Here is a 16,336-nt window from a genome sequence, read left to right as displayed (position 1 = left end):
CTACACCGTAAGAACCCCTATAAGCTTTCTAATGCAACTAGCTCTATTTGTTCCATTTATAATAATTGTTTTGTGTGCTGACTAAAAAATTTAAGCGCATTCAATTAAGCTGTTGTTTAATTTTTTTCGGGGGGGGGTGGGGATGGGGGGCGAAAGGGGCTCAGAACCTCCCAGTTCTCCTGCTTCCTGTACCTTTATCTCGACTCCCGCCCTCCTCTGTTTTGCCCTGTCCCCTGTAAATAAGGACACTCAAAACACATACTTATCATTTAGCTGCGCAATACTTTGGCGTTTCTTTTCCTTTGTTTTCAGCCTTGCTCCTCTAGCTCTTCACGTCTTTTGACAGTTTAAATGACAACATTTTATGACCTATGATATAACCACTGTAAAAGGGTTTCCAATTTTACCAGAAGTTGGCCTCAGTTTTTCAGTCCAAGGGCGGATTTAATTTTTTCTTCAGTCCAGAAATCTCAAGATAAGCTAAATATAAGTCAAAAAACATTTGGGTTCTTCTTTTTGAAAGTATTTTAATGCTTAATAAATGATTCCCTCCTTCGTAGAACTCCCACTTCCCACCCTTTCCTCTCCTGCCTCCTGCCCCCTATTCTTCTGGGGCTCCTGCACCCCTTCCTCCCCCCCAATTTTACTCATGGGTGCACAAATATGCAAACTCAGCAAACTATTCAATCTGATTTATTTTTAGGGTAACTGGGGTTACACTTATTAACTATTTACACTTGTTATTTAGAAAGCCTCATTTTAGAAGTGACTTTGCAGGATACAGGCTTAATAAACATGAGGGTAATAGACTAGAAATTTTGCAATGAGAGTGGCTTTCTGAGTATGTCAGGTCAGTGTCCTTTAAGTAATACGTTTTGATTAAATAAAGGATTTCCTTAAACCTATTTTGTTTAAAGGTAAACAACATTCACAAAAAAAAGACAATAGAAGGCCATTTTCGTTACTTTAATTTGTGTTTATTCCGTAAACAGATAGTCTTACAATGCTAAGGAACAGTATCCAACTCTTTAAGTTTAACAATCCTCCTGAAGGAATTTCTCTATCCTTACACAGAGTATGTAAGTCACAAAATAATATATTAAATATTGATGTGTACAACTTGAGCCCACTGGACATGCCAGAAATGTGTCCTAGTACTGCCTGGCACTCTGTTTCACTTGGAGTGAATGCAAAATAAGTTTTATTAAGGCATTGAAATCAAGTGTCTGATAACCTTCATATAAATGGGAATCCTCAATATTCTAGCCTGCTTTATGACTTAAACAATAAGAGCAATTGAAAGGCCGCGTGCAAGAACGTCCCCTAGATTTTTCGGCCATTTTTGAAAGTGCGTAGAACTAGCTGAATTTTGGCATGTGGGCTTCGTTTCAGCTGAGAAATATTGCTCTGAAGTTTTTTTCGCTGGGTTACTTTTTGTTCTTGAGAAATAACGTATGCAAAAAAGGCACACAGGTTGGAAAAACTGAGTGGTTTATTGCATATGCAATATCTCGAGCATGAAGCGAACTTTAGCGCAAAAACTACGGGACATTGCTTAACATACCTGAACGAAACTGCATGCGAAATTTGGAGCGTTTTCGACAAAGTTCACCTTTGATTAAAATACCTGACGCCCTTTTCCCGCCGAGTCCTTCAAATAAACGAAGCCGGGCCTTTGTTATGATAAACAGAGCTGATCCTTTGTTATAATAGCCAAGCCAAGCCGATTTTACTTAGAAACCAGCAAAATGTCAATTTCATGCAGCTTATATAAGCTCAAATTTGTTGATTTCAGGTCAAAAGTGCTTCAATGTTGACTCATATTAACGTGCGACGGAGAGGATGTTGATTTCTCCTAGAAAGCAGAAAAATGTCAATTTTACGCAACGTAAAAGCTCAAAAAATGTCGATTTTAGGTCAAAAAAGGTTTAAATGTTGATTTCATGTTAGCCTGTGACAGTAGGAATGTTGATTTCACTTAGAAAACAGCAAAATGTTAATTTTACGCAGTGTATAAACTCAAAAATGTTGATTTCAAATGTAAATAGGTAAAAATGCTGATTTCACGTTAACATGTGACGGCAAGAACGTTGATTTCACTTAGAAAACGGCAAAATGTTAATTTCACGCAATGTATAAGCTCAAAAATGTCAATTTCAGGTCTAAATAGATAAAAATGCTGATTTCACGTTAATGCGTGACGGCAAGGATGTTGATTTCACGTAGAAAACAGCGAAATGTTAATTTCATGCAACGTATAAGCTCAAAAATGTCAATTTCAGGTCTAAATAGGTAAAAATGCTGATTTCACATTAATGCGTGACGGTAAGGATGTTGATTTCACTTAGAAAACAGCGAAATGTTAATTTCACGCAACGTATAAGCTCAAAAATGTCAATTTCAGGTCTAAATAGGTAAAAATGCTGATTTCACTTTAATGCGTGACGGCAAGAATGTTGATTTCACTTAGAAAACAGCAAAATGTTAATTTCACGTAGCGTATCAACTCAAAAATGTTGATTTCAGGTCGAAATAGGTAAAAATGCTGATTTCACGTTAATGCGTGACGGCAAGGATGTTGATTTCACTTAGAAAGCAGCAAAATGTTAATTTCACGCAACTTATAAGCTAAAAATTTTTGATCTCAGGTGTAACTAGGTAAAAATGCCGATTTCACGTTAACGCGTGACGGCAAGGGTGTTGATTTCACTTAATAGAAAACAGCAAAATGTTAATTTCACGTAACTTATAAGCTAAAAATTGTTAATATCAGGTCTAAATAAGTAAAAATGCTGATTTCACGTTAATGTGTGACGGCAAGGATATTGATTTCACTTAGAAAACAGCAAAATGTTAATTTCACACAGCTTATAAGCTAAAAATTGTTAATTTCAGGTCTAAATAGGTAAAAATGCTGATTTCACGTTAACGCGTGACGACAAGGATGTTGATTTCACTTAGAAAACAGCAAAATGTTAATTTCACGCAACTTATGAGCTAAAAATTGTTAATTTCAGGTCTAAATAGGTAAAAATGTTGATTTCATGTAACGCGTGACGGAAAAGATGTTCATTTCACTTAGAAAACAGCAAAATGTTAATTTCACGCAACGTATAAGCTCAAAAATGTTGATTTCAGGTATAAATAGGTAAAATATGGCGGCCGGAAAATAGTGTTAAGATCTGGAACTTACTTTGGTTATCTGGGACAATGATTATCTGCACTGAACAAATAAACATCAAATAAGCACTTTTCCAAATACAGTAACGTCTTAAATGGCTAAAAATCACGAGATAAATACACATTTTTCGAGAAACGCGATCGTAGCTTTATGTCACGCACCGCCTAACAGATTAACAAATTAACCCGTCTGCGCAACGTACGGGTCTCCATACATCTGCATGTCCGCTGATCCCAGAAGTTCAAAATACTACAAATCATGCCGACATGAAATAAAATCAATGCAACCTGGATCACAGATCTATGTTACAATCGATCGCTACTTGTTGGCCATTATTATCGTTAAATGAAAAAAGCCGAAACAATCTAGTTACCAGTTTGAGAAACGCGAGCAGAACGTGATCGCAATGCATGCCGGGAAAGGTCTTTAAACCTCGTGCACGGAAAAACATGGCGGTCGATACAAGACAAATTTTATCACTCTAAAACCAGTTCTCGCTTTCCAAACTTTGACACTAGCAATGCTTGGCAAATGGGCCACAACTCACGAGAGGGTATTTTTCTTGGACAAGAACTGCTCTTGGGCTTTGCTGCCTGGCTCGATCTGACTTCAAACGCCGATAACACGATTACGGTATATCAGCTACCTTCGAAGTTTCAGAACACATTTTGATTCTTTAAAACGTGCTGATGACTTACGGGTTTATCGAGGCTTTATGATGCCTCTCAACCACCAGGCAGGCACACAAGGTACTTTAACACAATGCTTAAGATATTAGTTGACAGAGCTCTAATGCGGCAGATCTCTTTTTCGTTCGATGGTGTTTCATTTGCCGCTCGATCGATTCACGTGTTGTGTTTACGTCACAATAACCGATGTAAACAATCTGTTCCCAGATTTCCGCTCTATATACTATTTTCCTTTGACTTTAAGACAGCTAAGATTCAGTGGAATACACTATAAACAGTCTGCCTGTTTGCTGTTCAACAAAATAATAAGGTTTCTTTTGTTTTTTGTTCAACAAAAGATCTCCAAAAGATGCCGCTTGGAAAACTGAGCTTTTTGCATACATTATTTCTCGAGAACGAAGAGCGCTCCAGCCAAAAAAAATTCAGAGCAATGTTTCTCAGGTACAACGAAGCCTACATGCCAAAATTCAGCTATCTTTGAACACTTTCAAAATGGCCAAAAAATCTAGGGGACGTTCTTGCACGCGGCCTTTGAATTATCAAACTATTGTACAAATAAAACTGTGCATGGACTTGAGTCCAATTACCTTACACACAAGCTGTCCCTCTGGCTGGTAGTATTTTCAAGATCCTAGTGGCCAGAGGGACAAGATCACAGAAAACTGAAAATATTTAACTGTGGAGTCATTCTAGTGTGGTATAAAACTTAAGAACAATGTTTCAAACTATTCTACAAATAAAAATGTGCATGCACTTAAGTCCAATTACCTTATACACAAGCTGTCCCTCAGGCCAGTAGTATTTTCAAGATCCTACCAGCCAGAGGGACAAGATCACAGAAAACTGAAAAGATTCAACTGTAGAGTTATGCTAGTCTAGTATAAAACTTAAGAGCAACGTATCAAACTATTGTACAAATAAAACTGTGCATGAACTTAAGTCCAATTATCTTGTACCTAAGCTGTCCCTCTGGCTGGTAGTATTTTCAAGATCCTACTGGTCAGAGGGTCAAGATCACAGAAATCTGAAATGTTACTGTAGAGTGATAATCTAGTGTAGTGTAAGGCTAAAGAGCAATGTATCAAACTATTCTACAAATAAAAATGTGCATGGACTGAAGTCCAATTACCTTATACACAAGCTGTCCCTCTGGGCGGTAGTATTTCCAAGATCCTACCGGCCAGAGGGACAAGGCAAAGGAAGTTTGAATTCGGGGATCCACCAAATCAATAAAAAAATTTGTCCTGAAGGAACAACGTATTTAAAAACGTTTGTGCCTATTATAAGTCAAAGACGTCTACAGTGTAATGTGTTAGCAGGTGTACAAATTTGGGCCATTCCATTTAATATCCACACCCCCCTATTGAGGTTAGGGGAAATCCGAGGGGGAGGGGGGGGGGTCATTGAATAAGGATGCCTGATAGATTCTCTGAAATTGCTCAATTTCCTCTTATGCCCAAAGGATGTCATTACTCAGTGTTATCCAGTTACAGTTTTACAAGTTAGAAAAAGAAATGTTGAGTTTTGACATTTTGTCATGTAGTTCACACTTCTTCCACCTTCTTTGTTTGTATGTTAATGTATACTGTCTTCCTACTCATCATGCAAAATATCACACAGCAATGTGTATTTTCTCTTGTTTCCCCCAGCTTACTCACTCAATGCCATTAATAAATTCTCCCCTATGTTTGCCACATAAAACCCAGCTGGTGTAAATGGGAAGGAAATTATTTCAAATTTTAGAGATTGTATTTGTTATTACATGCGTGATTTTCTTCAAGTGATAATAAGTATTCTGTTAAGCTATCCTTCTTAGTTTGGGGTCACTTGACATACCCTCTCATTACCCCCATTTAGCTCTGAGTAGTCATATTTCCTAGGTTTCTTTGTCTGAAAGTGACTGATTTTAATTAGTGTAGGAAGTAATGTTTTGTAAATAAGTTACGTGCCTTCTGTTTCTTCAGGGTTTCAGTGAAGAGTAGAATTTTGTGAAAAATCAATATGACAATATATATTTATATATAAAGACAGTGTAAAGTGATCCTTCAATTTTGTATTGGCCATTTTCCCAAATAAATGATATGCTGAAGACGTCTGAAGAGGTTTGTAAGTACGAAAATTAAAATCGCAAAATTTCCGGGGGGGGTGGCCAATTTATCTAAATCCAAGGGGGTACCCTCTCAAGAAAATGATATCTGAGGGGGGGTTTCAAGTAATACCTCAATAGGGGGGGTGCGGATATTAAATGGAATGGCCCTTTACGGTTTACGAACTAGACGGGAAGAGATCTAAAGAAATATACCACATTGGCCAAACAGCTCAGTGCTTTACTCTCTACACATTATTCTTAACTTGTCAGGTGAATAAAAAGGTACTTGTCTTGTTGATCAACATAGTTTTACCACTGGTAATTTGCATATTTATGTGATTGGTATAGTCCGCCATATTGGAATAGCCGACAATTTCCGAAAACTGCTCGACTCGGAAACTCGCTCCTAGCACTCCTCGGTTGTCCTTCTGAGCGGTAGGATTTAGGCACAACCCACTGCAAGCTCGTCCGCCATCTTGGAAAGGCTTTGTTGCTATAGCAGCAAGAAAATTCTCTCGGTTCTAGTTTCCTGAAGTCCAGGCCGTGCTTTTCAAACATGGCGGACACATCGAGCTGCTAGTTAAGTATTAAAAACATGAAATACACCACCTTACCATTGTTAAGATGACGTTTTTCCTATCCTAAAACCACAAGCTTATTGTAAAAGACTACGATTCGATCGGGGATTTTAGATTCCATCTCAAATGGCCTTATGAGACAGCAGTAATTGAGTAAATTGCCGTTCATCAAAAAAGAATGACAAATTTCACACCAACCAATGGCATTTTCCTGGATTCCCTGATTAAGCTCAAAAACAATGAACATGGAAGGCCATGCCTTGGTACTTTAACCGTGATCTGATGCCGTACAAAGTGGTGTAAACTTGAAGTGAAGAGAACAAACACAAATGGCGCCAAAATTTAAGCACCGAATAACAGTCATGTCATGTGACATGCATAAACGTTTTCTGTCCACACGGATTAGTAAGCCTACATTCAAGAAAGACCCTCGAATACTAAAATATTATTTGCCCAATTGTTTTTCCCTTTTTTGGCATTTTTTAATTCTGTCCCATTCCTTAATTCATGTGAACGTTGAAATTCGGGTCAAATTCTGGACAATTAAGGACTGCAAAGCTATGCATCAAGTGTGGCCCATTAAGCAAGGTATATTTTTGTTGTTGTTGTTGATGTTATTGTTGTTGCTGTTGTTGTTGTTGTTGTTGTTCTTATTATTATTATTATCACCATCATCATCATCACTTATAAATGTTGAATCAATCCGTTACATAGGTATACTAGGAAATACAAGTTTTCTTAACAGGAGTCAAACCTATGACCTTGCGATGCTCTACAAGTGAACTACTGTACACAGCTTGATTCCTGAAACTATATTACTCTTAGTTCTTTGAAGAACTGAACAGGGATTGTTAAGAGGCTCACTCTGTAAAAACTGACCACTGATTTTACTTCAAAAATTTGATTTTTCTCATAAGCTGGGATTTCAAAGCCCTTACCAAGTCAATCACTAAACTGAGTTTTATTTGATTAAAAATTGTAATTGAAGTTTTCTAGGATTGATTGAAGTTCGGTCTGCTCGACACAAGTTGCATGCCTGCCGAAACTGGAAAAATAGCACATATTGCTGACGCCCTAAAAAATAATATTCGCTCAAAAGTCCCAATTGTGGAATTCCACAAACCCTGATTATGTGCGATAGACATTCTCGCTGGATGCTGTCAAAGGCCTTCTCAAAATCCATGTCGTTAATGTACAGCTGCCTCTGCTATTCAGTGCACTGTTTGATGATGGTGTACAGTGAAGATCTGGTCCGTGCATCCTCTTCCTTTTCAAAAACCTGCTTGCTCTTGTCTGAGTCGCTGGTCCACTGCTTCAGAGATCCGCCTGATGATGAGCTTGGCCAGGATCTTGCTAGGGACAGACAGAAGGGTGACGCCTCTCCAGTTGTTACAGTTGCTCAGGGCTCCTTTCTACGGAATCTTCATGATAACACCCTCCATCCAGTCGTCAGGTAGTTGTTTGTCCTCCCATATTGCTGCAGAGTGGCTGAGGAACTTGTGCTGGAAACTCTGGCTCTGCCTTGAATAGTTCTGTATTAAGGCTTTCCTGTCCTGGGGCTTTTCCGCTTTTGAGGGATCTGATGGCTGCCATGATTTCTTCTTTCTCTGATGGTGCGGTGCTGACATCTAGGTCAGTATCAGGATCCTGTACTTCTGCTTCAATTGTTGGTGGTGGTCTGTTCAGGACTTTGCTGAACTGCTCTACCCATCTTGTCTCCTGCTCTGCTTCCGTGGTTAGTAGCCTTCCCTGTTTATCCACAATCGTCACGTCAGTGGCTCTTCAGTACTTCCCGCCGATGAGCTCGGTGATCTTGTACACCTGTCGTTCTCCCCTGTTGGTGGCCTCTTCTGCTTGATTTGCCATTTCTTCCATATAAGCCCTCTTATCTGCCCTTGCCATCCTCTTCACTGTCCGGCTCGTTCTCGGTACTGCTGCCTATATCTGTCTTTCTGCCTCTCTGATCTGGTGTCCATGACTTTCTTCTTTGTGTCTCTTCTGATCTCGATGGCGTGCCAGGTAACTGCCGTGATCCACTCCTTCCTCTTCTTCTGTTGGCGTCCTAAGCAGGCTTCGCTGGTCTGTGTATAGGCTATTCTGATTTGCTCCCACATGGTGTTGATGTCACTCGTGCCAGGCGGTATATATTTTTCAGCATCTGCCAGTGCTTGAAACTTGTTCTTCAGTTGGAGAGTTAAGTTACTCTGTGCCCTAGGTTCTTTTATTTTGTTTGCATCAAACTGCTGTTGTGTTGCTTTGCCAGCTCCATTTTTCCTTAGCTTCATTTTCAGGGTTGCCATGACAAGATGGTGATCACTGCCAGCATCAGCTCCTCTTCTGACTCTGACATCCCGCAATGATGTTCTCCATGTTAGACGAGCCTTCTTCTTACAGGACTGTATTTGATAAACCTCTATGAGATGGTACACAACAAACTTGCATGATAGAAAACGTGACAGTTCAATCGACCACGAGGTTTCAACTAACAGAACAAAACTGCGCATGACAAATATGCTAATGAGCTAAACAAGTCAAGCGTGTCCATTTTGCCGGCCATGATATAATCAAGATAAAATGTAAATGCTACTTAATAGTGTTTTCTTAATAGTATTCTTTGTTCTAATAAAGTTACTTGAAAATGTTTCTTTGAGTTCATTTGGTTCTTTATGTCAACCTCAGAGAGACCCTAGGAATGAGGTTGTCTTTATGTTAGCTTAAGTTGTTTATAAGTACAAAGTCTTTACTGAGCACCCTCGGATGGTGCCAGCAAGCACAGCTTTACATTTGGGCAGACGAATGTTCCGGTTTTAGTTTCGACAGTGACCACTCTGACTAACTGATCTCGACCAGGATGGGTTCTGATGATTCGGCTAAGGGGCCACTGGCATGGTGGAGTGCGATTTTCCTTAATGAGCACAATGTCGTTGACGCGAAGACATCGTTTGCGTCGCCTCCACTTATTGGATCGCTGAAGGGCATTGAGATATTCGGTTGACCACCACTTCCAAAAATGCTGTGTAAGAGCTTAACAGAGTTGCCATTGCTTTAGGGTTGAAATCGGCACTGTTGCAACTTGGCCAGGCAGTGCTTTGAGTGGTTGGCCAATTAAAAAATGACCAGGAGTAAGTGGGGCAATTCCATCATCATTTGAGTCGAGTGACATGAAGAGAGGTCTGGAGTTGAGACAAGCTTCGATCTGACACAAAACAGTTGTCATCTCTTTAAAGGTAAGTTTACTTTTGCCAACTATTCGCTTAAGATGACGCTCGCAGGCCTTCACCCCATTTTCCCACACTTAGCCATGATCGGGGCCTGTTGGTGGGCTGAATTTCCATTGAATGCCTTGTGCAGAGCAGAAATTCATAATAGATTCTTGTGAGACTGGTTGTTTAAGATATTGCTCAAGTTCCTTGAGATCTTTGTTTGCACGATGGAAGCAAGATGCGTTGTCACTCCAGATTTCAATTGGTTTTCCTTTTCTTGAAATGAAACGATGAAAGGCAGCAAGAAAGGCTTCTGCTGTTAGATTTGATACTAACTCAATGTGACAGGATTCAGTTGCTAGGCATACAAAGATGGCTACATAGGTCTTGCAGTAGGTTGGTCTGCGAGTAGTTCCAATCTTCAGAGTCAGAGGTTCTGCGTAGTCGACTGAGACTCTTTCATTGGTGAAGCTTGGAAGGAGGCGTGCAGCTGGAACTTGGCCCATGAGTTGAGTTGTGATCTTGGGAGATGCACGTTGACATGTCACACATTGATGTGTGTACTTGTGCACAGCTCTGCGTGCACCAACAATATGGTAGAGATCTTGAAAAGCTCCTAAAGTGAGTTTTGGACCAGTATGACACAGACGTTTGTGTTCACTCTGTATAATCAGTGATGTGTGGTGGTGCTTTCCATGGAGGATCAGTGGATGGCGAGAATGGTAGTCTTTCTGGGACTGTGAGAGATGTCCACCAACTCTTAACAAACCATCTGCATCAAGAAATGGATTTAATGGTTGCAGAGAATGGGACAAAGGGAGTGGTTTTTTCTTCTGGAGTGTTTCCACTGCATCTGGGAACATCTTAGCTTGTTCTTGTTTGAACAACCAAATTTTAACCTTTGACAGTTCAGCTACTGAAAGTGTGGAGCTGAATAGATGATAGTGGGTAACAACATGGAATACCCAGGCAGTAACTCTCAGGAGATACATGTAGCTTGAGTATCTGTCAATGTCAATCAGAGGCTTGGCTTTATGAGAAGCAGTAGTTACTTGAAGTGACACTTCTTTTCTTTCTTTGAGTTGCAAACTTGCTTCATCGATACCTGAGGAGTAGAGCATTTCCAATGTAGGAGGGGCAGAAATCTTGGACTGCCAGTTTGAAGTATCTTCTTTCAACCAACTGGGACCTTTCCATCAGAGTTTGTGATCAATGATTTCTCCTGGAAGAAGGCCACGAGATCCAACATCGGCTGGATTTTCTTCACTAGCAATGTGAGCCCATCTTTCTGGGCGAATGCCTTCTTGAATTTCTCAGATTCTGTTTGCTTCGAAGGTCTTGAATCACTGGCTACTTCCATAGATCCAGTAAAGGACAATGGTACTATCTGTGAAGGCATAAAGCTTGCAGGTTGGAATGGCGAAGATTTCTTGGACATGCTTCATGAGTTGTGAGAGCAAATGAGCTCCACAAAGTTCGAGGTGGGGTAAGGTAACCTCCTTGATTGGTGTGACACATGTTTTTGCCATAAGAAGGGAGGTGTAGATTCCGCCGGCCGTGTTGAAACTTCTTAAGTAGACGACACCACAGTAAGCCTTCTCACTGGCATCAGAAAAACCGATCAATTGTCGGTCAACAATTTCACTGCCAACTGGGGTGTAACAGCGTGGAATGCGGATGGCAGAAATTTCAGGGAGTTGTGTTCTCCAATTCAACCACTTTTTCTGAATGTCTGGTGGGAGAGGTTCATCCCATGTGGTTCCTCGCTCCCAGAGACGCTGGAAGATTATCTTTGGTATAATCGTGATGCACAAGATGAGACCAAGGGGGTCGAATATTTTTGTTGAATCAGACAAAACTTCACGCTTGGTAATACTTGATTCTTCAGCAGATAGATCAGTGGAAGAGAATCTGAAGTGATCTTGACTTGAGTTGTATACCATTCCAAGAGTTTTGACAAAGTTGTCAGACAGTAAATGGTTTGAACCTAGGAGTATCAGTAGTTCGTATAGTGTGATCGTCCGGGTGAGTGTAGTTCTGAAAAGAACTGTTGTTGGTGACTGACGTTTTGACAACCTGAGCGGAAGTCATCTTCAGAGTCAAGTGAATAGTGTTTGTCAGTCGATGATGTTATAAGTCTGGTCCGTTGAACGTGATTGGTCAGTATAGCCATGATGGTATTGGCTGAAAGACTCGTGTAAAGTTTGTCATCAGTCATTGGTGGGTTTCGATCCGTCTATTGTTAGTCAAGTAGGTTGGTTTTTGGTCCGTGTATTGTTAAGTCGGTCTGTTAGAAGTCCGTTTGTCGGTTTCGTTTCTGTCATGGATAAGTGGTTTGTAAGGCGTCGGTAGTTGTTGACATCTGTTAAGAGGCGTTTGTTCTAGGTTAGTGTACCAGCTTTCCAGAGTCAGTCGTTGAAAATAGTTTGTACTGTAGGTTAAGCACTGAGCAGAGTCCCAGTCAATGTTGTGGTTTGTCAGTTGATGATGTACAGCAATGTGATTGTTGGCATCACCATTTCTCGTGGCTCGTTTGTGTTCAGTCAGTCTCGTCAACTGACAAACCACAACATTGACTGGGACTCTGCTCAGTGCTTAACCTACAGTACAAACTATTTTCAATGACTGACTCTAGAAAGCTGGTACACTAACCTAGAGCAAACGCCTCTTAACAGATGTCAACAACTACCGACGCCTTACAAACCACTTATCCATGACAGAAACGAAACCGACAAACGGACTTCTAACAGACCGACTTAACAATACACGGACCAAAAACCAACCTACTTGACTAACAATAGACGGATCGAAACCCACCAATGACTGATGACAAACTTTACACGAGTCTTTCAGCCAATACCATCATGGCTATACTGACCAATCACGTTCAACGGACCAGACTTATAACATCATCGACTGACAAACACTATTCACTTGACTCTGAAGATGACTTCCGCTCAGGTTGTCGAAACGTCAGTCACCAACAACAGTTCTTTTCAGAAGTACACTCACCCAGACGATCACACTATACGAACTAAAGTTGTCAGAGTTTCCAAGGTTAGAAGTGTCCTTCGAGCTTCTCATCTCCGGTGAGATTAAATTCAAAACTTCAGGCCAGTTTGAGTCCCATTTGTGAAGTTTGAACCCTCCTCTGTTAAAGAGGTCTTGAAGTTGATGATGAAGTAAAATGGCTTCTTACTTGGTTTCGACTGAAGGAAGACCATCATCGACATAGAAGGACTCTTTTACAGCCTTTGCAGCTAGGGGTAGCTCTGATTCATTTTGCTCTGCAAGGTGCAGACCAGAGTTTGTCGCTAAGAACGGAGCACTTGCAATTCCAAAGGTGACTCTCGTCATTCGATAGTCAACAACTGGATCAGGAGCCTTCTCTCTCCATGAGAACCAGTGAAAATCTGTGTCTTCTGGAGCCAAGGCAACAGCGCGATACATCTTTGAAACATCAGTGGTGAGAACATAAGGGTGTTGTCTGAAACGAATGAGAACATCATTAAGGGGTGGATGAACAGTCGGTCCTACAAGGAGCTGATCATTGAGAGAGACACCAGTTGTGGTTTTCATTGATCCATCAAATACCACGCGTAATGGGGTTGAGGCTGAATCCTTGTAGACGGCATGATGGGCTAAGTAGAATGAATGTAATGCAGGTTTATTGAGATCAGCCTCTGGGACTCTTTTAGCATGGCCCAATGTGAAGTACTCGTTAATGACCGTTGCATAATCTTGGGATTTGTCGAAACGTTGAAGACGACGGTCAAGGGAAAGGAAGCGTCGCAAAGTCAGAGGTTGTGATTGGCCTAAAGGAGGCCCTTGTGGCTTGAATGGGAGTCTGACTACAAAGCGACCAGTATCATCACGTTTGTGGCTTTGGTCATAGTCCGGCACAAGTAATCTGTCAGCTGGTGATAGAGGCAACCTTGGTTTAGGTGGCTCCTCTAGGGTCCAAAATTTATGGAGAGCTTCTTCGCAACTTGGAAATGAATTCGACCTATGTAGTGTTGTGACTTCAGCTGGCAATTGATGAGTGTTAGTGTTCCCAAACAAGACCCATCCAAACATGGTTGCTTGGGCTGCTGGGGTTCCCTTTGGTCCAAGGATAAGCCCAGGCTTAAGGATGTCATGGTACACATCTACACCAAGGAGAACATCAGTAGGCTTAGACACATTGAATTCAGGATCAGCAAGCTTGAGAGAAGATAGATGTGGCCAGTTCCCTTTAAGAAGGGTTGTGACAGGCAAGCATTTTGTTAACGAAGGCAAAACAATAGCTTGAACATTGTCCAGTGCTGAAGAGCTCTGAGTAGATCTTAAATTCATGTTAACAACAGAGTTACTTTGGGCGGAGCACCAGGTGTCTCCGATTCCATTGATGGTGATTTCTTGCTTTTGTTTGTGCAACTTTAAGCATTGGACGACTCTTTTGGTGACAAAGGAGGCAGTGGATGCTGGGTCCAGTAGCGCTCATGCAACCATTTGATGACCATTGGGACCACTAAGGATCACTTTTGTTGTCATCATGAGAATGGCATTTGAAGCAATGGCTTCTGGGGCAGTTACATAGGTAACAGTGGAGATGCCACCATCACTTGCAATATTTCCTGGGCCAGTGATGTTTGAAGTACCAGGTGCTGAAACCGTGAGAGTATCCGGTTTTGCTGTTTCCAATGTGTCTTGATTGACTGCATCCCTAGAATCATCGAGATGAAGAAAGGTGTGATGTTGCTTGCCACATTTCAGACAACAATTTGGTGAAGGGCACTGTTTACTTGTGTGCTTTGCCTTCAGACAGTTAAAAGAAAGTCCTTGTTCCATAACAAAGTTCCGCTTCTCAGAAAGTGATTTTGCTTTGACGGACTGGCAATAAGCAAGGTTGTGTTTTGATCCATTGCAGGCTGTGCACTTAACTTTGGTGTTTGCAGTATACACTAAAAACTACTTTGAAGGAGGTGACTTTGGTGACCTTCCAGGAGGAATGTGAGGTTTCTTTGGGCCTGTTTCATGAGGTGCAAGTTCAGTGGCAGTTGCTCGGAGATCAAGGAACTCAAGGAACTTGTCATAGCCAGGGACTTCCTTTTCTGCTTAAATAGATTTCTGCCATTCAACCATGGTTAGGTCATGAAGCTTGTGCTCTCCTAAGGCAGTCATAAATCTTTCAAAATCCAGTTGATCCATTGCCTTTAATGATCTTAAGTGATGTTAAAGTGTATCGTAGCTTTCTTAGTTCACCACTTGAACCATCTTTCATTGGCTTAAGGTTACTGTAAACCTTCGCGGGTGTCCTTAGCGAAAAAAATATTACCGCACTGTCTTAAAGACAACCACTACAAATTATATATCAATGCAAAGGTCATAGAATGCTCTATTTGATAAAAATTGTTTTGCCTCAATTTTTTTTAATCATAAGGCAAGCATGACCTAAAAGCGCGAAACAACCGACGTTCCATTGAGCGAATTTGTCGGGTATCAAACTCGACCACATCAACAAAGCTACTGCATTATATCATTCACGAGGCATCAATCATCAAAACTGTGTGAGGGTTTGTCGATATTCCTATTGGTTGTTTTGGAAAATTTCTGTCAAGTTTGATGTCCAAAAATACGGCGACACGTTTTACGACGAAGGCCATTGCAGGAGATCAATTTTGAAAAATGCAAGTCCCCCACACGGCACTTCTCCATTCCTTTCCTCAGGATGATGGTGAATCCCTCGTGGTGTTGGTCGTCCTCTCCACCACTATATAACACCGTCTCTCCTGTGTTGGTTCTATACCTGCCTGATCCTGTCCATCTGATTTCGCTAATTCTAAGAATGTGCAGATTGTAGCATCTCATCTCTGCTGTAACTTGTAGCAGCTTTCCTGTCTCATACATCATCCTCACGTTCCAGAATTCAATTCTGGTCTTGGTTTTGGTGCTCAGGACCTCCATCCTCCTGTCATTGATTTCCTTTCGGCTTTCACCCATGATGTTCATATGAGTATCTTGCGATGACTCTGGAAGCCCATCACACCCAGTAGTGTTGATTTCCTCTGTTCCTGTTTCTGTAAAATGGATGTGTTTTCTAGAATAGGGTTGTTAGCCTTATGTCCAACCCTCAACCAGGAGGACCAGTTGGTTTGAGATCAGAGTTTTCCTTTTCCTAGACAGACTGCCTTCCAAGGCAAACAAGTTCCATCTACCCATAGTTTGGAATTGGAGTTTTCCTTCTCCTAGACAGACTACCTACCAAGGCTGACAGGCTCCATCTACTAGGGTTTGGAGTCAGACTTGTCCCTGTCCAAGGCTATGTTGGTCCGCAGTACCCTATTCTGTATTATTTGGGTACAACCCCCCTAAGGGAGGGCTCCCCTATCCGCCACCCGGGAGACGTGCCTCTACGCCACATAGCCCCAGTGCGAGGATCATAATATTAATAATGATAACAATATTAATGTTGTGGTGACATGATATCAGTGAACATTTGAAGTTGTCCTTCAGTTGCATTTTGGAATACACAGATATATTGATGATGCTGTTAAATGGCGAAAGCTGGGAATCAAAATACAGTACTTTAAGGCCTTAACTGAACCAATATATCT

At 41.1% G+C, this 16,336-nt stretch overlaps 3 protein-coding genes across 3 annotated transcripts; all 3 read right to left on the bottom strand.

Annotated features, from left to right (window-relative positions):
* Positions 1 to 9,832: 9,832 nt before the first annotated feature.
* Positions 9,833 to 10,861, bottom strand: LOC145487780 (uncharacterized). Its single transcript, XM_081466590.1, has one exon. The coding sequence runs from the start codon at positions 10,859 to 10,861 to the stop codon at positions 9,833 to 9,835; it is 1,029 nt and encodes a 342-aa protein (XP_081322716.1).
* On the bottom strand, positions 10,728 to 13,094 carry LOC145486318 (uncharacterized). The gene is made up of 2 exons (XM_081464957.1): positions 12,513 to 13,094; positions 10,728 to 12,480 (listed from the first exon to the last, which is right to left on the bottom strand). Exon 2 carries the CDS (start codon positions 11,681 to 11,683, stop codon positions 11,084 to 11,086), a length of 600 nt encoding a protein of 199 aa, XP_081321083.1. The 5' UTR covers positions 11,684 to 12,480; positions 12,513 to 13,094; the 3' UTR covers positions 10,728 to 11,083.
* Positions 12,936 to 14,075, bottom strand: LOC145487779 (uncharacterized). Its single transcript, XM_081466589.1, has one exon. It carries the CDS (start codon positions 14,073 to 14,075, stop codon positions 12,936 to 12,938), a length of 1,140 nt encoding a protein of 379 aa, XP_081322715.1.
* Between the last annotated feature and the right edge of the window lie 2,261 nt (positions 14,076 to 16,336).

Source organism: Orbicella franksi, chromosome 5 (genome assembly GCF_964199315.1).
Source record: "Orbicella franksi chromosome 5, jaOrbFran1.1, whole genome shotgun sequence".
Lineage (NCBI taxonomy): Eukaryota > Metazoa > Cnidaria > Anthozoa > Scleractinia > Merulinidae > Orbicella > Orbicella franksi.
The sequence above is the reverse complement of the archived record's forward strand: the minus strand, read 5'-3'. Positions and strand labels throughout refer to the sequence as shown.

Coding starts and splice junctions, on each gene's coding strand:
- LOC145487779 (XM_081466589.1), bottom strand. CDS start 14,075: ATGAATTTAAGATCTACTCAGAGCTCTTCAGCACTGGACAATGTTCAA.
- LOC145486318 (XM_081464957.1), bottom strand. CDS start 11,683: ATGGTATACAACTCAAGTCAAGATCACTTCAGATTCTCTTCCACTGAT.
- LOC145487780 (XM_081466590.1), bottom strand. CDS start 10,861: ATGCTCTACTCCTCAGGTATCGATGAAGCAAGTTTGCAACTCAAAGAA.